At 40.3% G+C, this 26,228-nt stretch overlaps 1 protein-coding gene and 1 long non-coding RNA gene across 2 annotated transcripts; one reads left to right on the forward strand and one right to left on the reverse strand.

Annotated features, from left to right (window-relative positions):
• Positions 1–1,936: 1,936 nt before the first annotated feature.
• LOC134296044 (uncharacterized) lies at positions 1,937–6,895 on the reverse strand. The gene is made up of 2 exons (XR_010002602.1): positions 5,989–6,895; positions 1,937–3,794 (listed from the first exon to the last, which is right to left on the reverse strand). It is a non-coding gene; the product is annotated as an uncharacterized LOC134296044 (long non-coding RNA).
• Positions 6,861–24,787, forward strand: LOC100565228 (ADP-ribosylation factor 4). Its single transcript, XM_003217714.4, has 6 exons — positions 6,861–7,193; positions 15,086–15,166; positions 16,478–16,587; positions 21,486–21,557; positions 21,955–22,080; positions 23,547–24,787. Exons 1-6 carry the CDS (start codon positions 7,127–7,129, stop codon positions 23,631–23,633), a joined length of 543 nt encoding a protein of 180 aa, XP_003217762.1. The 5' UTR covers positions 6,861–7,126; the 3' UTR covers positions 23,634–24,787.
• The last annotated feature ends 1,441 nt before the right edge of the window (positions 24,788–26,228 follow it).

A 26,228-nucleotide genomic window follows, 5' to 3' on the forward strand; every position in this document is an offset into this window, starting at 1 on the left:
AGCCTCCATAGCAGACAGAACCCCAAGAGACGTCAGGAGTCCCTCAGGATCCATAAGTCTCCTGGGGCGGACCATCTTAATGGGCCCACCACCCCTGCGGAGGTTTGAGGACACGGTGAGTCTTAAACTGATCAGATAATGGTCAGACCATGACAATGGAAGAATAGTTTGCTCTTCCACTCTGACCAAACCGTCGCCCACAACAAAGACCAGGTCAAGTGTATGACCAGCTTGATGGGTGGGACCCGATATTACTTGGGGCAGCCCCATGGTCATCATGGCAGCCATGAACTCCTGAGCCGCACCTGTCAAGGTGGCCTCAGCGTGGATATTGAAGTCACCCAATACCAAAAGGCGCTGGGAGCCCAACACCACGCTAGAGACCACCTCAGCTAGCTCAGGTAGGGAGACTGCTGTGTTGCGGGGTGGACGGTACACCAGCAGAATCCCCAAACTGTCCCGGGTACCCACCTTCAAGTGGAGACACTCAAACCCAGCAGTTTGCGGAACGGTGCATCTGACCAGGGCGATGGACTGCCGAAAGACCACCGCAACCCCACCTCCCCGCCCTCCAGGCCTGGCCTGCTGATGCACCCCGAAACCCGGAGGACAAAGCTGGGTACGGTTTACCCCCACCCAGATCTATGTCAGATTTCAGAGGGTATGGGCCTTGAGGAGAAACGTGTTACAATAAAAAGCGTTGTTGTTGTTGTTATACAAAGTTATTCATTTAATTATGGAAAACTTGTGTTCAGAAAGCCATAGTCTGTGTAATGCTATGTTGATAGAGGGGCCAGAAAGAAAGCCAAAGCAGAGAGGCAAAGCAGTGCTTCCTGTACCTGTCTTCACATCTTCCTTAGTCTCCAGGACTTGCCATTTCCTCTTTGTTCATTTCTTGACATAACTGCATCTTAGCCAGAACCATGAGGGAGAGAGTCTTCCTTTCCATATAACTCTGTGTACCTTTGCTATCTATTGCGGGGAACTGGAAAAATCAGCAGAGCCGCATTTTTGGTATCATGGAAGGCTGAAGGAGAAATGTCATTTTGAAGGCACACTGGGGCTGTATGCCTCCCACCCCCATAATTCGACTGACAGAACTGCTTCTCAATCAATGTGCTCCTTTGGGTCTTTGTTTCAAGTTTGTTGCTATTACCATCAATCGAGGGGAATCGGCTCACAGGGTTCTCCGTTTCGACTACATGTGTGGTCATCCCTAAAATGGGGAAAGAGGTCATGAAACCATTCTGAGGGTTTAATTCTGGAATGGTAAAATGCTCTTGAATTGCCTTCTATTTCCCAGCAAGAAGCAGAACCATGTCATTTCCCCCTGGTTTTCTTTCTCTTTACTATCCTATTGTAGTAGAAATAAACTAAGAAAGCAGTCTGCTGAGCCTTATGATTATTTCCTGGCACCTACAAAGGAGGCTGCCTTATGCTGCATGAGATCATTGGGCCTTTTGGCCAAGTATAGTGTGTGCCAGCAGTCGTCACCTTGATGTCCTTCAGATGCATTGGATTACAATTGACATCAACCCAAAACTGGTCAACTGTCAAAAGTTTTCAGGCAGAATGTTTTTGTAGCCCTGCAAATTCCTTCACTTAGAGATATTCAAGGATTATATTAGTATATTCATTCATAAGCACAAGGCATGTGGAGTGATATGTGAGGTCTGCCACAATATTATTTAATGGCAAGGACAACCTTGTCTAGTTTATCACAGTACCCTTGATCTTAGCTAAAAGACCAGGAAGCTTAAGTGGCAATTAAGTGTACCTAACAATTTCTTAAAAGTCATTTATTTCCCCCTTTTTAATATAGTATTGGCTTTTCTGGAGTCAGAAACACTCTGAGGTGGAAAAAATGGACCTAGTCTTAAAATGAAAGGATACATTGATAGGTAGTTACATAGATATCTATATCAGACTTCAAAACTTTTGTGTTTCTCTATGGGCTATGCAAGTCCACATGTGGGCTATGCAAGTCCACATGCTTGATAAGAGTCACTCAGTTTTTATTATGTTACCAGATGGGGACAAAACTAAGATTGTAGTGAGGTTTTAAGGTTTGATTCCTCAACTGCTTTGCTTAGCAGCTTTGAAATTCTGTACTTTTTGCTTTAGAATACATGCTTTTGAATTTTTGGTGCAAGCTTCTGACCAATTAACAACCCCTCCCCAGAACAGATGGAGAACAGACTGGGCTTCCACACTATAACTTACAAATTTCCAGAAATGTTAAATCTCTACTCTAGATCTTATTTGGTCTTTTCTTAGATGAGAAGCAGAAATATTTTGATATTTGGGTGTGCCTATGAATGCTTTCCCTTTTGACTGTCTGGATAATGAAAGAAAAAGCTCCTTTGCTCAGAATGACTAGGGGACGTACAGGAGGGTGTTAATGTAAGATTAATGTAATGTGAATGTTTAAATGTAATTTTGTGCAATGCTTGTGAATGTAATCTGATCGTATCAGCAGAGAGTGTATTGACACTGAAAGGGTTAATCAGTCAAGCCTCTAATGAACTGTGAAGATGTGACCCTGAGTGTGCCTGGAACACGTAGGGAGGATTCAGAGATTTCGTTAGTTCCTCTTACTTCAGTGTTCTTTTATCTTGTTTCTGTTAGATTGGATGTCAATGCTGGTGTGTGCTGTATATTTGCTCTACTCAGTAAAGTTATATGTTTGCTTTTACTGACGTCTCAAAGTATCCATTCTTCTGTGCTCCAAAGCTTCTGTCGCACTCTGACAGAGGGATAGGGCTGTGTTTATGCAGATAATTAATCCCATATACTTTTACTATTGTTAGGAATAGAGAATTTCTGCTATATTTCTCAACTAGACAAGGACTAAGGGGGACCAACATCCAAAGCATTTTCTTCCAGTTGTAGGTGAGATTTAAGAAAGTGCGTCTAGAATATTATACTTATTTGTCTACAGCTCCCTCTGCTGGTCCCACAAAATTTACTGGATAAGTCCTTTTGTGGTTTCATGGATGATCCCAAAAAGCTGACCCAGTGCAGAAACAGTCTTTTTAATGCGGCCTGCTCTTGCTGATTGGGATGAATCATTTATTCAAAACAAAATCAGTCCCATGGTTTTTACAAAAACACTACCATTATATTTTTGGCAAGCCAAATTTTATAAAGTTTAATAGTAGTATTATACTATTATGTTGTACTTTCCGACCTTTGTTAAAAGTACAGTGTAAAAGGGAAGCGCTATCTGCTTACATTTCTGTGAAGAGAACTTTTGCAGCTCACAGCTAAGGTAGCAACCAGATGAAGACTGTCACAGACATTTTGTGATAGAAATCAGGCAATGAAGACAAAAGCGTGTTCAGAGCTATCAGATTGTGTTTGTCTTCCCTGCCACTGCTGTGCAACCAAGAAAAAGACATAGAGCACCAAAGGATTGCAGCTGATGTGTCTACTATAAATATGCATAATGAGCCATTTCTCATTGACTGGGATCACAGAGTTGTGTGCTTTTCTGGCTGTATGGCCATGTTCTAGAAGTATTCTCTCCTGATGTTTCACCCACATCTATGGCAGGCATCCTCAGAGGTTGTGAGGTGCCGTGGTGGGGAGGCTTAACTACTCCAATGATGACTGAAGCTGTGCTGGCGGTAGTGTAACTACCGGTAGGTCCAACCAAGCCAGAGAGGTTTCAGCTGAGGAGTAGAACTAAGAGCACCTAACCCATTAGCATTAAGGAGAATCAAACCAAAACGAAGTCTATACTGGCTCGGTCTGCGGTAGATGCTGATTCTGGACATCCATCGACAAGTGGGCTATGGAATCAAAATACAAATGAACAGTCACAAAAGCGGCAGAATTATACAATGCCAGAAAACCACACAATAATAATAATAATAATAATAATAATAATAATAATAATTATTATTATTATTATTATTATTATTATTATTATTATTATTATTATTATCCAGTACATCTTTAAAGAGCCAGGATGGGGGAGGATATTAACAGTTATAAAAAGAGAACTTACAGTCAGTAACAAAATGTGCTACTAGGAAGTAAGAGAGGCAGCCAAATATTCTCAGCTTGTCATTTTTGAGATGCATTTGAATTACAATCCTGAAAGATGTCCTGGGATGGTGTGATTAGTTATGCAATGAACTGCCAGGTTGGCGAAGGCTGTCCTGAAGCATAGGATAAAAAAATCTGTTGCATTACATTGTCTTACTAATGGGCATCTTTTTGCCACCTTCAGTCAGTATGTGTGCAGTTTGGATTGTCCTGATCAGAAAGGATCGAGAAGATTCCACTGAGAGAACAATGCGTTCAGCAATAAATGTTTACTAAAAACAGTTGGTGAATCTGACGTGGAGAATTTGTAATCGGAATGCACCTAAAAATGTGCAGAACATCCTTTTATATTATTGAACAATTGCTTCCCCACTCCTTACACATTTAGTATCAACAAGCGTAGTCTGCAAATATCAACTGTAGAGCACATACTTTTGCATGCAACAGCCAGGAATCTTAGTCAGTACTCTGAGGCCCCTTCTACACTGCCATATAAAATCCAGATTGTGTGCCTTGAGCTGGATTATATGGCAGTGTAGAAGGGGCCTGAGTTTGTGCTTTAGTATCATGTGATATTCATGTAAAAAACACAGGAGTCACCTTTCAAAATGCAACCTTTTCCAAGATATGTGAAGATAATAATCAAGTTGAAACAATTTGTCATGATGACATTCATTTCTGGTACTTAACCACAACATTACACCTATTATATTAAAGCAGGGAAAATATTTGGAGTAGTGCCAAATTTGTCCAAAAAATCAATGTTACTTTAAAAGGTTATGCCTACACCAGCACTTGCATAATATTTCCTTTCACTTTTACCTCTTCTGGTCCAGATATTAATTGGGTGTTTTTCTTCTGAAAGCACTGTCAGACTGATTTTTGGCCCTAATATATACATTTCTCAGTTCCTTGGAAAAGAACCCTCACATCATCCAAAAATGTACTTCTATTTGGAAGAAAAAGGGACATGGAGTGGGTGGATTATGAGCAAAAAAACTTGTAGAAGACATAGACGGAGGTGGGTTAGCTGACAAATGATCACAACATGTCTTTTGTATGAGATTTTGAATTTAAGAAAAAATTCATTAATGAGCACAAATAAAAATGATCCACTCATACAAAACAACCAGAAAAATGCCCAGCAGTACAGATAAAGTTGAGAACTTGTCTGTGTCTAGAAACGGGAGAAATATCAATAGTTTGTCCAGATTGTTTGTTAGATTCCTGAGCTCTTGAATTTACAGTAGAGTATTTATACTCCACTCTTCTCACCTTCCTCCTTGCTTTGGTCGAATTGTTGGCATGTTTCTTTATGGGTGCCTTTAAAATACCTCCCCTGCTTTTAAGCAGTACCTATTTATTACATGTTTTGATTTCGAACCGCTACTTTGACGGAAGCTGGGCTAAAGGCCAGCAGCTCACTCTGACCAGGGTTTTGAACTCTCAACCTTGAATTGGCAAGATTTACTGCAGATGGTGGTTAACCTGCTGTGCTAAATCCCAGCCATAAATAAAGTTCTTGAACTGCAAACAATGGAAAATCTCTGGTCTCATTGCTTATGTTTTTGGTATGTGTACATGCTTTCAAGTCACCTGTTAGGGTGACATTATTAATTTCATAGGGGTTTCTTGGGTAAGGAATATTCAGAAGTATTTTTGGCCCTCTCCACACAGCTGAATAAAATCCCACCTTATTTGCTTTGAACTGGAATATATGGCAGGTTGGACTCAGATAACCCAGTTCAAAGCAGATATTGTGGGATTTTCTTTGGTATTTTGGGATATAGAGCTGTGTGGAAGGGCTCTTTGTCAGTTCCTTTTTCTGAAGTATAATGGATACCATTTTGTATGCATTGGCAGTCTCCCATTTAAGTACTAACCTGAGCTGACCATGTTTAACATGCCAGCATTTCTCTAATGACAAATATTTACCTCACTGAATGGCAAAATATCGATCCACAGCTGTTTCAACGTTCATCTGCATACCCAACCACTTTCAGTTTGAATGCGGCTTCATAACACAATCTTTTTGACATTCTGATGTGCAGTAAGGGACTGCAATGAAATAAACACAGCTCTGTTAAAATGTAGGTGGTTTTAAAGAGAGAACCAAAACCTGCTCATTGATGGTGGCTACACACTTTGTTCAAAAATAGATTTGTAATCCTCACTCATTCAACCTTCACTCACACTCTAGAACAGGCCTGGGCAAACCTAGGCCCTTCCTCCAGGTGTTTTGGACTTCAACTGCCACCATTCCTAACAGCCTCAGGCCCCTTCCTTTCCCCCTCAGTCGCTTAAGAAGGGGCCTGAGGTTGTTAGGAAAGGTGGGGGTTGAAGTCCAAAACACCTGGCGGAAGGGCCCAAGTTTGCTCATGCCTGGGCTGTAGCAACAACATAAGAAGAGCGAGTGAAGCAACAATGCTGTCGGCCCGAACCATTGCCCCGGAATCCTTTTCCGAGGCGGATCAGCCGCGCCCATGAGAGCTCCCCCTGCCGCCCGAAGTGGTACAGTCCAAGTATAAAAGGAAGTGGGACTCCTTCCCTCTCGCAGGCCGAGCCGCCTCTGCGCCTTCCCAGAACGCACTGCGGCAAGAAGAGGCGGAAGGGAAGTAGTCCAAAGGCAAGCACAGCGACAGGAGGGGGAGGAGGGAGCGCCAACTACACTTCCCAGAAGGCTGAGCCCCTCCCTCTTTTCCTCAGTCTCCGGGACTCTATTTCCCGTCGTGCCTCGCGAGTGGACCCCTTCAGCTTTGAAGGAGCGCGCCGCCGCTTGGCTCGCCGGGAGCGGTAGTCTTCCTGCCTGCTTGGCTGGGCGAGGGCGGCGCCGCGGTGAGGATGTGGCGGGCGTGACGCGATTTGGTCCGCGTTGGAGCCGGGGCGGCTGTGACGTGGCAGAGCGAAAGGAGAGAGGAGAGAGAAGGAGAGAGGAGACCAGCAGCCTTCCTTCCCTCCTTCCTTCCTTCCTCCTTCCCTCAGCGAAAGGCAGAGAGGAAGAAGAGGGCGACGACGACGATAAGAGGAAGAAGAGGAAGCAGGGCCTTCGCCTTCCCCCTCCTTCTGCGCCGCCATGGGCCTCACCATCTCCTCGCTATTCTCGCGCCTCTTCGGCAAGAAGCAGATGCGCATCCTCATGGGTGAGGGCCTCACGCGAGTCTAGATATAGATAGGCAGACATAGGCGCGAGGGAAGAAGAAAGGAAGGGAGAGAGAGAAGGGCCTTCTTTCTCCCCCCCCCCCCCTCCTTCTCGCCGCCTCCTCAGCCTCCGAGGCCGCAGGAGAAGCGAGGAGCGGGGTTCCTGACTAGGCCACTGCCGCCTAATGGGAAAGGAGGCCGTGGTTGAGGGTCTGCGAGCTTCAAGGCCTTCTGAGGCGGCGGCGCATTCTTTCCTCTGGGCCTCCTTCCCTCCCTCCCTCCTTCGCAGGAGGCCTCCAGGATGTGGTTCGCTGCTGCTACTGCTGGGCTTCCTGTGTTTTCAAACCAGCCCTGGCTCTTTGGGTCACAGCCTTCGGAGCCACAACCCCCCCCCCCCCCCCCGGGTTGTTGTCGGTTTTGAAATGCTATTTTTAAAACGACGTTTATTTATCCTCCCCAGGGAGATTAGACAGGCCCCTACACTGTCCTCCTTTCGTAGGGACTTGAAGACGTGGCTCTTCCTGCACTTTATCCCATGCCCTCTCTCCAATACTGCAGCTGGCAGTTACTTTATTCCAATGTTTACAGTCAGACCATGTTGCCAGTAATTTACCACCACAGTTAGGGGATCGCAGCTTGATTGAGTCTGAATTGATGTTTTATATGTTGCATGTGTTTTATTTTATTGTATCTTATATTGTGTTCACTTTTATGTTGTTTTTGGGCACCTTGTGCCGTCTGTAAGCCGCCCCGAGTCCCTATGGGGAGAAGGTGGCGGGATATAAGAATAAAGTTATTATTACTATTACTTATCCCCCCCCCGACACACACACACACACACGTCTTCTGTGTGTTGAAATGCCATTTTTAAAAGGATGCTTATTTACCACCAACCCCCCCCCCCCAAACACACACACACATACCCGCACACGCACACACACGAGTCTTCTGGGTGTTGAAATGCTATTTTAAAAAACAAACACTGTTTATTGGCACTTCACTCCCCTTTTACACACAGAAATCTTTCCCAGTCAAGAGGGTAAAGTGAGTTATAGTGTAATAGTAATATTTCTATGTAATAATAATAATTTTATTTTTACACCCCACCACCATCTCCCTGAAGGGACTCGGGGCAACTTACATGCGGGACCAAGCCATACAACAAAACATATCAACTAAAACAGAGTTAAAAAGAATATTCATATAACAATGTACAGTAATTAAAATAATTAAAAACAGTAGGGTATAAAAACATCATCAAAACATATCAAAACCAAACTTCAAAAACCAGTAACCAGGGATATGGTGGGCATGTATTCATATACAGCAGAGTCTCACTTATCCAAGCTAAACGGGCCGGCAGAAGCTTGGATAAGCGAATAACTTGGATAATAAGGAGGGATTAAGGAAAAGCCTATTAAACATCAAATTAGGTTATGATTTTACAAATTAAGCACCAAAACATCCTGTTATACAACAAATTGGACAGAAAAGGTAGTTCAATACACAGTAATGTTATGATGTAATTACTGTATTTACAAATTTAGCACCAAAATATCATGATATATTGAAAACATTGACTACAAAAATGGCTTGGATTATCCAGAGGCTTGGATAAGCGAGGCTTGGATTAGTGAGACTACTGTACTTCGTTTTTATCCCATCTTTCCCAACTCAATATTCAATTTACTTATTTCTTTATTTACTGTATTTTTACCCCACTGTATCTCCACCCCAAAGGGGACTCAGAGCGGCTTCCAGTTTGGCAATAATTCAATGCCACACTGTAACATAGAAGCATATAAAATGCGCAGCACATTAAGTATTAAAATCATAAACAAACCATATAAATACATTTAAATAAACCGTTGAGAAAGCATTGCACCTAATCCTTCAATTATAGTCCAAGCCGATTTATTTATATTGACTCAGTGGTATAGTATTGTTAGGGTACTACTCCCCAAATGCTTGCAAACTCAATATTCAAAGCTAACCACTTTGATGGAAAATGTAGGGAATAGTTTTCTTTTAACAGGACTCTTCCCTTTGGTTGACTGAAGATGTGTCTACACCAGGCATGGGCAAACTTTGGCTTTCCACCTGGAGAGCCGACGTTTGCCCATGCCTAGTCTACACTGTTAGTCACCACAATGATTGCTATGGCTCAATCCTGTGGGATCCTTGTATGTGTAGTTTTCATAAAGTATTTAGTCTTCTCTGTCAAATAGAAGGGCAGTTGTTGTCACCAAACTACAACTTGAATTAGAATTAGAATAACTTTATTCTCTTTGTACATTGTACAATGAAATTAAATGCTTTCCCCAGCACATATAAAAACAACACACCCATCCCTCCACACCCCAACTACCTCTGCAATGCCACATCAGTGTTAAATAATGGAGTTCAGTATAGTTACAGCTGTATGATAAAAGCTATCTCTCAATCTGTTTGCCATTGTCCCATAGCATTATTCCATAGCATTGAGCCATGGTAGTTAAAAGTGGTGTCAAACTGCAGTAATTCCACAGTGTAGATGCATCTGGAATGTATATCCCTCTCATCCCTCCCAACTCCATCTGTGCTGTGCAGAGACCCACGTTCCTTCATACTACGAATGGGATTGGCAGGGTTTTAAGTGCAGAGAGTGCCTAATGTTACCTGTGAGAAGTGGATGGGACTATTTTGACATTAGATGCAAAAACTACTTTTTATTGTATTTATTTTGCGGTCAGTGCTACCCAAATCAACAATGGAAATCACCAAATATGTTGATTGTGAGCTGCTGATAGTATTTGAATGTTGGCTCAGGGTTTTGCCCTAATTACACAGTGTCTGTTCTGAAATACCATTGGTTTTGAATGCAGTTTCTCTAGGGCAGTTAATTTAATGGAGCATGTGTATTTGGAGTTGCTGAATCAGTGACTCTGAAGTCACAGCTCTGATTTTGAAACTGGAAATGTCTTGTACGCCTGCCCATCCCCCACCTAGTTAACAAAATGCTAAGTGTTATCTCGTTTTCTGGTATTTCTTAGTCTAGGCGTAGCTTTTGAAATACAGCCCTCATTCTTTTGAATAGTCATCCCTCGACATTTTTCGGTTTTGACATTTGTGGATTTGATTAACAATGTTCTTTCTAGGAATCTCTAGTTCCTCTAGTGCAATTCTGTGCTCAGCTTCTAGAGAAAGTTGGCCACAGAGTCATAATGGAGGACCTACAGTTTCCTAGAAAGGTGTTCTTTCAGTTTAAAAAGAGTGACATTTTAAAATTATATTTATTGAGATTTATATAATAGCAATAGACAAGATACACAGTAAATATAGCAATGTTTTGTTTGCTGTTTTTCATTTTCATGGAGATCCTGTGACCTTAACTCCAGCAAATGTGAAAGGCTGTACTTTGCTTTTACATAATGTGTAAGGGATCTTTTCCTCATCAAGCAGTTCCTACTCCTTGCTTCATAGTCTTATTGGACTATGCTGGTGAGAGACCTGAAATGCATGGTAATTACAAATGTATGTTTTGTTTACAAAACATAAAGATGTATTTTTTCTTGACTGTGACTGTCAATATGCCTGCATTCTTCCCTGATTTCAAATTTCAGAATGTCTGAAATAATTCAGCTTCTTCAATTCACAAATTGGGATGTGTATGTAAGAGCTTGAATGTCAGGTTTTGAAGTTTTTTAAAATGTTATTGATATAAGCAGAATTTCAGACAACCAGTGTATGCTCTGTGATTTTCTGTACGATTCTAGGATAGTGTCTTCAAAAGTCAAACATTAAAGCCTTTTAGATTTTACTTTACACCTGGGAAAAGGAGAGTGGCATTGCCATATCATTTTCAGTTTTTCTCCATTGCTCCCTAGGACCGTTCCACACAGCCATATAACCCAAATTATCAAGGCAAAAAATCCCATGATATGTGCTCTGAACTGGGTTATCTGAATCCACACTGCCATATATTCCAGTTCAAATCAGAAAATGTGGGATTTTTTTCAGCTGTGTGGAAGGGGCCCCAGTTTGTTTGTAACCTTCCCCATGTGCAACATTGCTTTCCCCACAAAGGCCTCAATGTTCCCCTTTCTCTACACTGTTATTCTGGAACTCATAACTACTTGCTAACTCTAGGCTCTGTCACTCACCCTGAGAATTCATGCCAAATACCTCCCAGGCAAGAAGTCTCTGTGTGACAGCAGGCTTGCTCTGAATGGATTAACTGAGTAGATGTCAGAAGCAAGAAGGCAACTTAAAGTAGGCCTTCTCATTTTCTCAGCTTTTCTCTATTCCCCCTTTTCAGATGCAATCTAGGGGTCTCACTCTCTTCCTCTACCTTTTTCACACTAGAAAAAGGGGGAAAAAGAGCAACTCCTTGACTCTGGAAGCTATGAAAGAACATAGCATCTGTTAAAACAATTGTGAAGTGGAATTATTTAAGGGAAGACAGAAAAATCTGGCATGGATATTTCAAAAGGATAGAAAAGACTATATTTTAGCATGTTAAATTATCAGAAAGAGGCCTGAAGGTAATTTGGACGATGGATTCAGTGCTATCTGCATTGCAAGCCTTTCTCTTTAACTCTGCAAGGGACAGATTACCACTCACTGCCTATATTGAAAATGTATTTAGAGGTGTTTTGACTATAGAGCAGGCATGGACAAACCTTTTTGCCTAGGGGTTGCATTGCGGGCCTGGCTGGGAGGGCGGAGCCAGGAGGGAGTGGGGCTGGGTACACATTGGGTGGGCGCAGGCCTGGGAGGGGGAAGGGGCTGGGTCATCCTCAGGTTGTCCTCCCAGCATAAGGACGGGCTCCTTGCCCCATCCTTATGCCAGGAGGAAGGTGGGACCTGCGGTGACTACCCCGATCCTCCCCGCCTCCCCAATCCTCCCCATCGTCCTCCTCCAATCCTTGGCATTATGCTAGGAGGAGGGTGAGACTCGCGATGGCTGAGAGTGCTCCATGGGCTCTCAGCCGCTGCATGCTTTCCTCGAACCATCCTCCTGGCACAAGGATGGAGCCACTGAGTAGCCCCCATCCTCAGCCACACAGTGGCTGAGTGCACTCTCGAGGCTCTCAGCTGTTGTCTGCCTTCCTCTCTTGTCTTTTTTAGGATAAGGACGCAGTGGGCCACCATGTCCTTATGCCAAGAGGACAGGGAAAATGAAGAGGGCTTGAGGTATGTGCCCAGGGGGCCGCATCCCATGCCTGCTATAGAGTAAGCCCTCCACTTTTGCGGGGTTACCCAGCATTCCAGAGAAAGTGGAAAAACTAATTAAAATCTATTTCTACCTTATTAGAAATCTTCAGGTCCTCTAGATCAACTCTGGTTAACCCTCAGCAAAAGTTGACCATAGAGTGTTCCTAGAGATAACATATTAAATCCACAAATGTTAAACCCACAATTGGAAAGGGCCAACTGTAGCTTTTTTACTAATAAAAATTGAGCTTGGCTACTATTTTAAAAAACATATTTTGTCAACATCTTTCTTATTTTTGGTCCTTCTTTCTTTGTCCTAGCTCTGCCACACAGTAGTGTGTTTCTGTTTCCTTAGATATGCACTTTGAACCCTAAAACCTGCCCTGTCGAAAGGTCAGGAGCTAGACTTGTTTTTTTCTACAGGACATGTTTTAGGACATAATTGTTCACCATTATTCCATCTTACACCTATATTCTATCTGTTCTGTATTCTATCAGTAATTAAATTACTAAATGGACAATCTTTGGTTGTAAACCAGTCATATCACTTTTTAGTTCAGTAGCTTTTTTAAAAGAACAAACATATATCTAGTTTTTTCATCAAAGTGTTCAAAACACTTTGAACTTCCAGATCTCTGACACACATTAAGACACTATAAGACATTGTTTTTAACTGTGCAACAATATAGTACAAGGAACATGAAGATTAGATTGCACATGCGCAAAATCCTCCTTTGCAAGTTCTCCTTGGCTAAAGTGACCAAACACAAAGCAAAGTTAGTAAAATACTTTCAATTTCTTTGCATATGGCAGGTTATTAAACTAATACAGTGTCTTGGTCTCTCTATCCATAACACATCATTAACCTGAAAAAGCAGGAAAGTAAAACAAATAAATGCTACAAGTGGCACCCTCAGATTAGTATATATGTTATGCACCCTGTATATGAGATATCACCATTTGGCAAAAGAGCTTGACTGTTCCTTGTTCTCAACCTGGGATTCAGATCCTGAGTAGCCTTCCATACCTTGGAATAGCCTAGTGCCCAGGGGTATAGTTAAAGCAGACGTTGCTGCCCTGCAGGGAATGACTTTGTTCAAGATGTATTCTCCTTGGTGAAAAGCATTAATAGCCTGAAGTTTTAGGTCTGACTGGTGAGAACCTTGAGTGGAAGGGAATTTTCCAGACACCTTCTTGAAGCCCCTTGTATCCCTTAGAAGCTTTTCTGTAGGATTTTGTAAAGCCCCTTTACCCGATGTGGCTATGTGGCAGCGGGTTTCTAATATTTCTAAAATACAGAAATAGAAAGAAATAGAAAGCTAATTTTAATGCTGTGTAATATTGCAGGATATAGATAGTCTCATCATTTAAGCAACTGAAGATGTCTTCAGTGGGTCAAAATTCTTGGCTTTTTAAAGTTATTATTTGCTAGGATACATTATTTTAATGGGATTTTTATTTAATGTGTTTGTTTTCAATCCCAAATGTATTTCATAATTTATGCAGTGGCTAAAATATATCACACAGCGTCAAGTTTGTTTTTTCTAGGTCAGAATTTGCATTTTAATGTTTCCTAAAATAAGAATAAAAGAGCAAGCCTGGTGTAGTGGTTTGAATGTGGAACTGTGACTTGATACTAGGGTTCGAGTCCCCCTTGGCCATAGAAACTCATTGGGCAAGTCACACTCACAGCCATAGAAGGCAAAGACAGCCCCCTCTGAACATATTTTGCAAAGAATACCCTATGATAGGTCACCTTAGAGATGCCACAAGTTGAAAACAGTTTGAAGGCAGCCAGGCTTCTAACCGGAGCGAATTACAGGGCGCGTTCAACGCCTCTGTTTAAGGAGCTTCATTGGCTGCCATTTACTTTCCGGGCCCAATTCAAGGTGCAGGTTATCACCTACAAAGCCCTAAACGGTTTGGGACCCACCTACCTTAGAGACCGCATCTCCCTCTATGAACCCACATGTTCTCTTTGCTCATCGGGGGAGGCCCTTCTCTCGCTCCCACCACCCTCACAGTCACGGTTGGTGGGGACGAGAGAGAGGGCCTTCTCCGTCGTGGCCCCCCGGCTTTGGAACTCTCTACCTAGAGAGATCAGGCAGGCCCCTACCCTCCTCTCCTTCCGGAAGAGCTTAAAAACCTGGCTTTTCCAAAAGGCCTTCGATGTTTAGTTGTTGCTGGATTGATCTATCTGTCCATTCCATAATAGTCCCATTGTTGTTGTCTTGCCATTTTATACCGCACTTTATTGTCCATTCAACTGTGAAATTTCCTTTTCCTATTTCTTAACACTCCGCATTTCGCCTGGGATCTACGAATTAGTCTCCTGTTTTTAACACTGTATCCTGCTTGTTGATTTTAATGATTGTTTTTATTGATGTTGGTGTTTTTTACTGGGATAATTGTTTTATTGCTTTGTTACTGTTATTTGTTTGTTTTATCGGGCCATGCCCCATGTAAGCCGCCCCGAGTCCCTTCGGGGAGATGGGGCGGGGTATAAAAATAAAGTTATTATTATATTATTATTATTATAAGGCACAGCACCACAACAATAAAAATTTTGAGTAGATTTAAAACTGAAAAGTAAACATTGCTCAACAAAACCATAATCCATCATTAGAACTTTCCAAATAGTATTTTATGAAGACCAACTTTGTATTTATTAAACTAATAATACAATTCATATTTCTAGTTGGTTTGGATGCTGCTGGGAAAACCACAATTCTGTATAAGCTGAAGCTAGGAGAGATTGTCACTACAATTCCTACAATTGGTAAGAAAATAAAAATACTTGTTCATTTTGTTCTGAAAAAAAGCAATTTTATTAACCTTTTAAAATGTTATGGGTACTGTTTCATTATCCGGGCGGAGGCCACAAGCGGGTGCTAGAGAAAGAGGGATATCCATTTAAGGGGGTAGAGTGGGTTGAAGGAATAAAACAATTTCCCCCTGTTTTCCTATTATCCACCCGCCCATGTTCCTGTCATGGAAACAATCCTTGTTTATGATATTGGAGGGGGAGGGGGCATAACCAGCGAAATTGGGGAGGATGGTTTTCCTCCCTCAACTCCATTTCTCCCCCATAAAATGGACTATCCTTTTGTCTCTGTAGCACCCCCTTGTGGCCTCTGTCCAGAAAATGGAACAGTACCATGTTATGTTTGTGAACAGACTAAAATATGTTTATAACAGGATATCGGAGCTAAATACCTAGGATTTCTTCCCATGCAGTATGGTTATACATATGGTCAGGCTCACAAAAATTTAATGAGGAAGAGTTGCTTCCTTGGGTAGCCACACCAACAAAAAAGCCCACTCTGAAACCAATGTACTGGTTTGCGATTTTTATATGTATATCTAGAATGCAAGATAGATTGTCATAACATTTACGGTTTGATATTTTTGAAAACTTTCATTTGTTTATAATGATAGTCTCTAGTAAAAGAATCCTGCAGAAACCAGAATTGGTCTACAAACCAAAAGCAACAGATACTTATACAAACAAAAACTTATTTATTAAAATAGTTTTATACATACAGGATGAGCATTACTTATTATGAAATGTCTAGGACCAGAAGTGCTTTGGATTTTGAAATACTTGAATTTCTGTCTCTATGTAATGAGATATCTTTGAGATGGCATTCAAATCTAAACATAAAATGTGTGTTTCTTATATACCTTCTACGCATAACTTGAAGGTAATTTTATACAAAAAAACAGTATTTTTGTGTATGAAACAAAATTTCTGTGCACTGAACCATCAGAAAACAAAGGACAATTCCACTTTGTGGACACTTTCATGTTTGGGAGTATTTCAGATATTGGAATTCTGGATACAGGACGCTCAGCTTTTAACTGTGCTTTTTAGAAATCCAAACATGACTAAATAAACAAAGCAAGCAGTAGTGGGTGGATGGTTATTTTCTATAAATTTGATTCATATGACATACTAGAAACTTAGATGCCCTCCCCAGTTTTCAAACATCTAGGCACTAGTGAATATGGATATAAAGACCTTACGTTACAACATTGAATTCTCAGTAGTTTGAATTCTTTTAATGACTGCTTGTTACCTTCTCTCCAGGTTTTAATGTGGAAACAGTAGAGTATAAAAACATCTGTTTCACTGTTTGGGATGTTGGTGGTCAAGATAAAATTAGGCCACTCTGGAGGCATTATTTTCAGAACACACAGGTAAGTCCTCTTGACATATGTCAAGCAAAATTTAACTCTCTTTAATAGTGTATACTGGTGTGATGTTATAACCCCTATTAAGTCTCCACAGTTACCATCAATTCTGCTTTCAGAGATAATTTATTTTATTCATTAAAGACATTTATATTCTTTATATGTTGGTTGGTGCTAGTTTGTACCACAAAAACTTTTTCACGGTTTGATGTATCTGGACCCAACTTTGCACGCATGTCCTTCATTATCAAATTTGAACTAATTGAAGGGTTTGGACTTTAAAAAGTCCATTATGGGTCCAGAGTTGGGGGGGGGGAGTAGATTGTGAGAGAAAAATAAGGGAAAGGAAAGAAGGGGGAAGAACAAAAAAGAAGGGAAGGATGGAAGAGAAAGGAAAGGGGGAAAGGTTTGAGAGGAGGGGAGGAAAAAGAAAAAAAGGGTTGAAAGGGGGGGATGAAGGACGGGATGGAAGAAAGAAAAAGAAGAAAAGAGAAAGATGAGGAAGAAAGAAGAGAGAGAAGGTGTATGAAGGAGGGAAGGAAGGAAATAAAGGGAGAAGGTGTATGAGGGAAATGGAAGATGCAAAGAAAGAGCCACAAAGAAAATGTATACCCAGACAATGCTGGCTAAATATACTAGTGACTTATATATGTCACCTCACACACAGCATAGATAAAAAAATTCAACAATACATAGATACAAACTTATTTCACCAGTCTTGGTGTGGATAAACAAATGTGAGGAGGTATTCCATTAGATACATAGGTCTCAAGGTTTTAGGACTTTACAGGTTTAAAGAACTGCCTCATCTTGAATTGGGGCTAGAAAGAAATCGCCACTGATGTGCCAGAATTAATCACATATGAGGTACAGTGGGGAAAAAATATTTAGTCTGATACCAATTGTACAAGTTCTCCCACTTAAAAAGATGAGAGAGGTCTGTAATTGACATCGTAGGGTCAATTTCATCATCATCTCAACTATGAGAGACAACATGAGAAAACACATTCAGAAAATCACATTGTCTGATTTTTCATGAATTTATTTGCAAATTATGGTGGAAAATAAGTATTTGGTCAATAACAAATATTCATCTCAATACTTTGTTATATATCCTTTATTGGTAATGACAGAGGTCAAACGTTTTCTGTAAGTCCTCACAAGGTTGGCACACACTGTTGCTGGTCTGTTGGCCCATTCCCCCGTGCAGATGTCCTTGAGAGCAGTGAAGTTTTGGGGCTGTCACTGGGCAACACGGACTTCCAACTCTCTCCAAAGGTTTTCTATAGGGTTGAGATCTGGAGACTGGCTAGGCCACTCCAGGACCTTGAAATGCTTCTTACGAAGCCACTCCTTCGTTGCCCTGGCGGTGTGCTTGGGATCATTGTCATGCTGAAAGACCCAGCCACGTTTCATCTTCAGTGCCCTTGCTGATGGAAGGAGGTTTACACTCCAAATCTCACGAGACATGGCCCCACTCATTCTTTCATGCATACGGATCAGTCACCTTGGTCCCTTTGCAGAGAAACAGCCCCAAAGCATGATGTTGCCAGCCCCATGCTTCACAGTAGGTATGGTGTTCTTTGGATGCAACTCTGCATTCTTTCTCCTCCAAACACGACAAGTTGTGTTTCTGCCAAACAGTTCTACTTTGGCTTCATCTGACCATATGACCTTCTCCCAGTACTCTTCTGGATCATCCAAATGCTCTCTAGCAAACTTCAGTCGGGCCTGGACATGTACTGGCTTAAACAGGGGGACACATCTGGCACTGCAGGATCTGAGTCCCTGGCGGTGTAGTGTGTTACTGATGGTAGCCTTTGTGACGTTGGTCCCAGCTCTCTGCAGGTCACTCACTAGGTTCCCCCGTGTGGTTCTGCGATTTTTGCTCACCGTTCTTGTGATCATTTTGACCCCACAGGGTAAGATTTTGCGTGGAGTCCCAGATCAAGGGAGATTCTCAGTAGTTTTGTATCTCTTCCATTTTCTAATTATTGCTCCCACAGTTAATTTCTTCACACCAAGCTGCTTGCCTATTGCAGATTCAGTCTTCCCAGTCTGGTGCAGGGCTACAATTTTGTTTTTGGTGTCCTTGGACAGCTCTTTGGTTTTCACTATAGTGGAGTTTGGAGTGTGACTGCTTGAGGTTGTGGACAGGTGTCTTTTAGACTGATAACAAGTTCAAATAGGTGCCATTACTACAGGTAATGAGTGGAGGACAGAGGAGCCTCTTTAAGAAGAAGTTACAGGTCTGTGAGACCCAGAAATCTTGCTTTTTTGTTGGTGACCAAATACTTATTTTCCACCATAATTTGCAAATAAATTCGTGAAAAATCAGACATTGTGATTTTCTGGATGTGTTTTCTAATGTTGTCTCTCATAGTTGAGGTCTACCTATGATGTCAGTTACAGGCCCCTCTCATCTTTTTAAGTGGGAGAACTTGTACAATTGGTATCTGACTAAATACTCCCCCCCACTGTATATAGTCGCGCCGCTGTAGTAAATACACTACAGAGTTTGGCATTGTCTGGTATTTCCAGATAGCACATTACAGAAATTTTAGTGGTTTCAAAAAAGAAAATTATTATAGGAGAGGTACTACAACCATTTCCCAAACCAAAGCTGCAAGCCTAGTGACAGAGGACAGGGGTCTATCCAGATAACTTACTAGTTATTCAGTGCGAAAATGTTCCCATTCAAAGGTTTATAATTTTCCCTTTCCTAGGTTTTTTTGGGAATTACCAATATTATTCATGTCAATGTAATACTGAAGGCTTTCATGGCCAGAATCACTGGGGTGTTGTATGGTTTCCGGGCTGTATGCCTGTTATTCCTATCAGATTTTTTTGCATTCATACAGCCCAGAATTTACATGACATCAGAATTAATCACACCTTTCCAACTTTACAGTGTCCTATTGGGAATTGAGTGACCAGGATTGTATCTGTTCCAAGTGTAGTCACAACATAGCTTTATTTTCAGTTTCTTTAAACACTCAATACAGTATTTTGCATTTTTGCAGCAGTCATATACTGAATCTAATCTGTATCCTAGTAAAAGCTTCATCACACCCCCAAGATTTCTTTCTTGGTCTGTCGCTGCCAGCACAGATCTCATCACAATATATGTGAAATTAGGTTTGCTTTCAGCAATGTACATCATTTTACACTCCATTTTTGTGTTCTTTGCACACTGTTTTCATTCTAACCCATCTCCCTTAATTCTGGATCATTTATGAACAAGTTACAAATGGCATTTATTTTATTTTTCAGCTGATAGCAAAGACTGTTCCTGCAAAGATTTTAGAATTCTTAGAATGTTTGTGTTTCATTCTGCTTCTTTGCTATGTAAATTTGTTAATGTATTGTAAATTATTGAAACTTGACTGACCCCCCCCCCCCCCCAATTTTTAAATGGGTTAACTTCTTTTGTGTGTTGTTTCAAGAATCCCAGGGATAAAAAGTGCTATAGAAAGAAACATTGATAGTCTTACATAATATCTATCATAGTGGATGTTGATACTTATGGTGGACAAATTTATGATTGGAAATTATGAACCTTATTTATTTTGTCCTTTCAAGATACATTTTAGTTAGAATGTGCATTTCTGAGGTCTGAGCAATAGTTAAGAATCGGCTGGAATGCAACAACCTTGGAGTTTAATGGTTCCTTTCTATTTCCAGCTGTTGGATTTGTGGGCTATCTCTTCTTTGACCTGTTGTCTCAGGACTCTTCTACACTGAACTGAGCTTCACTAAACACAGAATGGTGTTCACTTGAAAGTCTGTGGTGTGTTGGGAAGAAAGATTTTTCACTAGTAATCTATATAGCTCAGGAATCTAGAAAGTGGCTGTTGTGTGCCTTTAGGTTGTTTCCAACCTTAGGCAAACCTGTCACAGGTTTTCTTGGCAACATTTATACAGAGGAGTTTTGCAGTACCTTCTTGATTCTGAGAGAGCGTGACTTGCCCAAGGACACGCAGTAAGTTTCCATTGCTAAGTGGGGATTTGACCCCTGATCTCCCAGTCCTAGTATAATAATCAACTAAACCATGCTAGTTCTCAAGATTATTCAGAGGAAGTTTTCATTGCCTTCCTTTAAGGTTGAGTTAGCATGACTTGCCCAAGATCACTTAGCCGTACAAGTGGGGGTTCAAATCCTGATCTCCTGCAGTCCTAGCATGACATTCAAACTATGTCCCAACTGATATTTATCAATTAAACCACTATGCAACACTAGTTCATACAGACATCAAATATTGTACCACATAATTTTCAACTCCTCTTGATTGCTGCAGCTTTGCCATTTCAGCCATCATTTTGGGTAACTGAAAGTGAATTGAGTACTTCCACTATTCTATTTGGCTGTTTTGGTATGGGCAATCCCCTGCACAGCAATAAACAGTCCCACTCGATTTCTCTCTCCCCTCTCCCTAGTATAATGTCACCTGTAGGACTGTATTGTGTGATAGGAATGATATTCTATCTCAAGTATTCTAGTGAGCACCTTTCTGGACACATTTCTGATCCCACTATGACAGCATGATAAATCCCTTTTTTAAACAGTGCCATTTTCATTGGTGTTGGCTTGGATTAAATAGCAGAAATTCTTCAGGTTAAAACAATATTACTTTCTGCTGAAAGCTATAATTTGTTAGATATGGCTTTCAGAACAAACATCAATGGTACATAACCTTGATGGCCTTCCTAACTCCTCTGTAGTGGAACTTTCGTCTTTGAAGTCAACAGTGGGTTGCAGTACTTTGTTTTCTTACATATGTTCATGCTATAACCATTGTTTTCAGATTAAGATATAGGTATTATATTTTGGCAATGGTGACTTTAGGATTCATTTCAAGAGTAGATCTGTTTCTGATCAACCTTATCTAATCAATCCTTTTCAGGGTCTCATTTTTGTGGTAGATAGCAATGATAGAGAAAGAATCCAGGAGGCTGCAGAAGAACTGCAAAAAATGGTAAGTCTCTTCTTTTTAGTACGAGTTTAGACATTGTTTGCTAGTTGAGTTCTGCCTAGCTAGTAAAAGGGAGAAAATTTGCAAAAATGGCAAACACCATAGGAAAACCAAAGTATAAGCTATCCAGTTGTACTGTTCTGTGCCCTGAACCTGTAATATGATACTCTTCTAAATTGTTGTTGTTCTGGGCTTCAGTACAACCCTTGCAGCTGTCACTTTACTTCAACGTGCTCTTTCTTGTCTAAGCTACTTAGGTGTACTGTGATAACTGAATCGGTTACTGAAAACTATTTGGGGAATGCAGAAAAATATGTGCAGCCCATCTATTTTCTTAATTTGTAGTTTTAGTGATAGTAGCTATAAACAGGGATTTAACTAGCACAGTTTCTTCTTTCAGCTTCAGGAAGATGAATTGAGAGATGCAGTGCTGCTTCTCTTTGCAAACAAACAAGACTTGCCAAATGCCATGGCAATCAGTGAAATGACAGATAAACTAGGCCTTCAGTCCCTGCGTAATAGAACTGTAAGTACTGAGATATTCTATGTTCTGTCAAGCTCTCAATGAACAACATATTTAGTGTTATTATTCTGATGTATTTAGTGCATGGGTAGTGCATGTGTAGCCTTTCAGATGCTACTGAACTGCCAACTCTCTTCTGGGTAGTCTGCCTAGCTAGCAGTGTGAGTGGGAGTTACAGACCAGAAGCATGGGGAGGCATGTGTTCTTTATCCCTAATTTAATGAGACTGATCTTAGAAAAATAGTGCCTTTCTATTTGTCCTGAAAAGCAGCTGGTGAGGTTTGGAGACACTTTGTAATAGTGTCTTATTGGGAAGTTAATAGGACTGCTCTTGTTAGATATATCTGTCCATTCACACATTATTATTGAATCAAACCCATATATTGTAGTAATAAGAAATGAAAACTTGTAAATGAATGCCTCCTTTTGTACTTCTCCTTTGTTCCTACATTTTGGGAGAAATTACTGCTGTACTACATTTGACTGGCTGAAAAAACATAGCTGAATGTATGAAAGACTTCCTTGAATACGTGTAGGTAATTGTTAGAAGTATCATCTTCCTTTGGCCCCATTTTATTTACTTTAGGCAAAGCAAGGGTGAGGAAAGTGCTCCCTGAATGTCCCCTTCAGATTTTTTTTGGAGTCTTTAAATTTAAAATATCCCTGCACCCTCTTGGATTGTTATTGTCATTTTGTTCTTTCAAGACTGTTCTGATTTATGGCAACCCTATCACTGGATTATCTGGGGCTGAAATTGTATGACTCATCCAAAGTCACCTAGTGGATTTTCATTATTGAGCTTGGAATCAAACCCTGATCTCCAGAGTTGCTGGGGACAATTTGGCTATGTTTTAACGATTTTAGAGCTAGGAAAGAATGAAACAACTCAGCTCATACCTTTGAAAATGACAGAATCGCCCCCTAATGGCCGTGGGACACATTTTCAGGAAAAACATTGAAAGAAAAACAGGTGGATTTATGCAGTGGGTGCCCTCATCAAAAGTCTGAATGCTGTGTGTGGCCCTTGGTGCTTAAATAATTGCTCACTGCTGGGTGAAATAATATCATGCTTGTCTATTCTTGCCTAAGCAGCTGGACTATCTTGCCACTCATTCTTGCTGCAATGTGACAGGATGCTTACACTTCAAGCATTTTCTTTTAATTCTCAATCAGAAGTTGTTTGAATGTAACCCTATGTTCAGTGAGCCCTCCGTTTTCTTGACTGAGGAGACAATTATTATTATTATTATTATTATTATTATTATTATTATTATTATTATTATTATTATTATTATTATTATTATTATTGGAGGGAAGCTTGTTTGCCCATCCTGGCATTTTTAGTTGTGTTATATAATGGGTGGTCTGGAACTATCTCTTACATCATGCATGGCAATTTCAACAGATGACAATGTTTTAAAAGACTGCTTGTTATGAAATTTAATAATCCTCTTCCTCCTTCTTAACAGTGGTATGTTCAAGCTACCTGCGCCACACAAGGAACTGGTCTGTATGAGGGACTTGACTGGCTGTCAAATGAGCTATCAAAGCGCTAGCTGAAGCTGGATGACTTTCGCACCAGGGACATGTTTGATATAAGTGGTCTAGGCTTGTTACATCAAAATTAGTTTGCATCTTGGTTACTATACAGTATCTGGAACTGGTTTGGGCAGGATATTACAGCATTTTGACTTATTTTGTTGCCAATTATTGTTCACCAAGCTACACGTTGCCAAGGTAACAGTAAGCTTGGGTTAAAAAAACTCCTTAATTTGGAAAAAGTGTATCTTCTGATTTTTACTTCTATTGTTAGCCTAAATGCCTGAATATAGTTGTGACTTCGGAAATCTGTTTGAATGCTTCTTGAGCCCCAATTAAATTAAGTATGTTTTAAAAGATTTCCCCATGTCTTTAAGTTACTGATATTATTTCATTCCTTGAGACACTCTGCTGATTTAATCTAGCATTCCATTCATATTTATTTCTCTTCTTTATTAAAAAAAACCTTCCTAATATTCTTTATTGGGAAAATACTCTAAAACACTATTCAGATCTGCACTAAGGAACATTTTATTAACCCCTTGGGTTCTCCTGACCCACTTTTGCCTTGTGTCAGCTGAATCTGGTTGGTAGAATATTTCTGTGCTGAATGCAACAAGCTCCTTGAGATTTTTTTAATATTCAGCAGATTGTCTTTCTTTATATTGTATTTTTTGTTGCATGTTGCTTTTTGGTATCGGCCTGTTTTACCCAGTGTATAGTAGTTCTGCTAAAGTTTAACTGTTTATTGGTGAACATATCTTCATGAAGACAGACTTTGGAAATTCTTCAGACTCAATTGATTAATTTCTTCATAACCTATTCAGATTTATTCCTAATAAAATGATACAGATGTATAGCTTTGTGTATGCTCCTTGAATTTTAAGTTTGTGGAACTGATAATATGAATGTGTGACCGATTCTTTTTCAATAAACAGGAGTTTTTTTCTGTACCTTGGGACACTCAGATCTGAATAGCCTTTGAATTGTTTTCAATTTGGCAAAAAATCAAGATGGGCAGTTAAACTTGTGTACAGTGTAACTGGTTTATCATCAAGACTAAAATTCTGTAAAAGTGTTCTGAAGCTGTAAAACGAAATCCCTTGAAGATGTCCAGATTTGAGAGTACTAACAGTTTAAAATTGTAATAAAATACAAACTGCCCAGATAATGTGTGTTTCATTCTTAATTAGACAGAATAAGTGTGTTGTCGAAGGCTTTCATGACCGGGATCACAGAGTTGTTGTATGTTTTTCGGGCTGTATGGCCATGTTCCAGAAGTATTCTCTCCTGACGTTTTGCCCACATCTCTGGCAAGCATCCTCAGAGGTTGTGAGTGATTAACTACAACATTCACACTGACCTCTCTCACCCTAGACTTTCCACAGATATATATTTACCTCTTTGCTTACTTTTCTCCATACCTCACAACCTCTGAGGATGCCTGCCATAGATGTGGGCGAAACGTCAGGAGAGAATACTTCTGGAACATGGCCATACAGCCCGAAAAACATGCAACAACCCCAGACAGAATGTTTGCTAGTTTTCCTTTTTCACCCGTATGTTTTCTGTATTTTACAACATTTAATCTATTATGGCTTTGGAAAAGCACTTCTTCACTCATATAAACCATGTCCTAAAATCTGTTTTCTGACTGTACAGTACTTCAAACTCATTTACCCTGTTATGTTTGGAAATAATGTGCTTGAAATTCATATGTGAAATCTACTGAATTAATTTTAAGTTAAGACATAGAATTTTCTGGATACTTATTTTCTTTTGAAAGAACATATGAACTCACAAAAAAGGATTTCAGAATCCTTTTATTTCCTGTTTTAATGTTTGTATGTTTGTAGATTTTGATTGTATTGAAATACTTTAAATATAAGCCACTTTGAGTCTCCTTGTGGAGAGAAAAAATGGGATATAAATAACATAATAATAATAGTAGTAATAATCTTTTCTGAGATACTAGTTTGAGGAACTAGCATGATATAATGTAAGGAATGATTGCTTTCCACATTTCTTTGATATTTAATTGATAGTTACAGTCGTGCTTTGAAACAAAAGATGGCATGGCATCATGATTAATAGTTTGATTTGTGCAATGTCAGTCAATTTGAACATGCTGTCTTCTGAAGGATGATGATTCATTTCTGTTAATCTGTTATCTCTTGAGCTTCAAAAACTACTTCTTTCAGTTGATGCTCCCATCAAGTACTGTCTGTTTATGTGTAGCAGATGCTGTGTCCGCTACACTACTGAAGACCTTGCAGAGTTCCCATTGCATTTTTCCTGTCATCTTTCCCCCCTTGTTATGAGAGTTTCTTACATTCTGCATTATATTGTGCATATGAGTATCCAGTTTCATTGAGTGATGGCAATGTGGGCAAAAATTAACCCATTGAGCATTTGAAGTTACCTATTGTTTTAAATATGAGAGCTGAAAATTCATTAATCTGCAAACAATACATTTTCACAAGTTCCATTTACACTAGTCACTATCAAAAGCCAGACCCAATTCTTTACAAACATTTGCAGATCACTTCTCCTTATTCAGGAAGAAATACAGCTCAAACATACCCTATTTACTCAAATCTAATGCTCATCTT

The sequence above is a fragment of the Anolis carolinensis genome, chromosome 2, assembly GCF_035594765.1.
Source record: "Anolis carolinensis isolate JA03-04 chromosome 2, rAnoCar3.1.pri, whole genome shotgun sequence".
NCBI classification, from domain to species: domain Eukaryota; kingdom Metazoa; phylum Chordata; class Lepidosauria; order Squamata; family Dactyloidae; genus Anolis; species Anolis carolinensis.

Excerpts from the sequence above, each read along its gene's own strand:
- LOC100565228 (XM_003217714.4), top strand. The coding sequence starts at position 7,127 with ATGGGCCTCACCATCTCCTCGCTATTCTCGCGCCTCTTCGGCAAGAAG. Across the intron at positions 7,194-15,085 it reads GCAGATGCGCATCCTCATGG|TTGGTTTGGATGCTGCTGGG; the intron begins GTGAGGGCCTCA and ends TCATATTTCTAG. Across the intron at positions 15,167-16,477 it reads CACTACAATTCCTACAATTG|GTTTTAATGTGGAAACAGTA; the intron begins GTAAGAAAATAA and ends CCTTCTCTCCAG.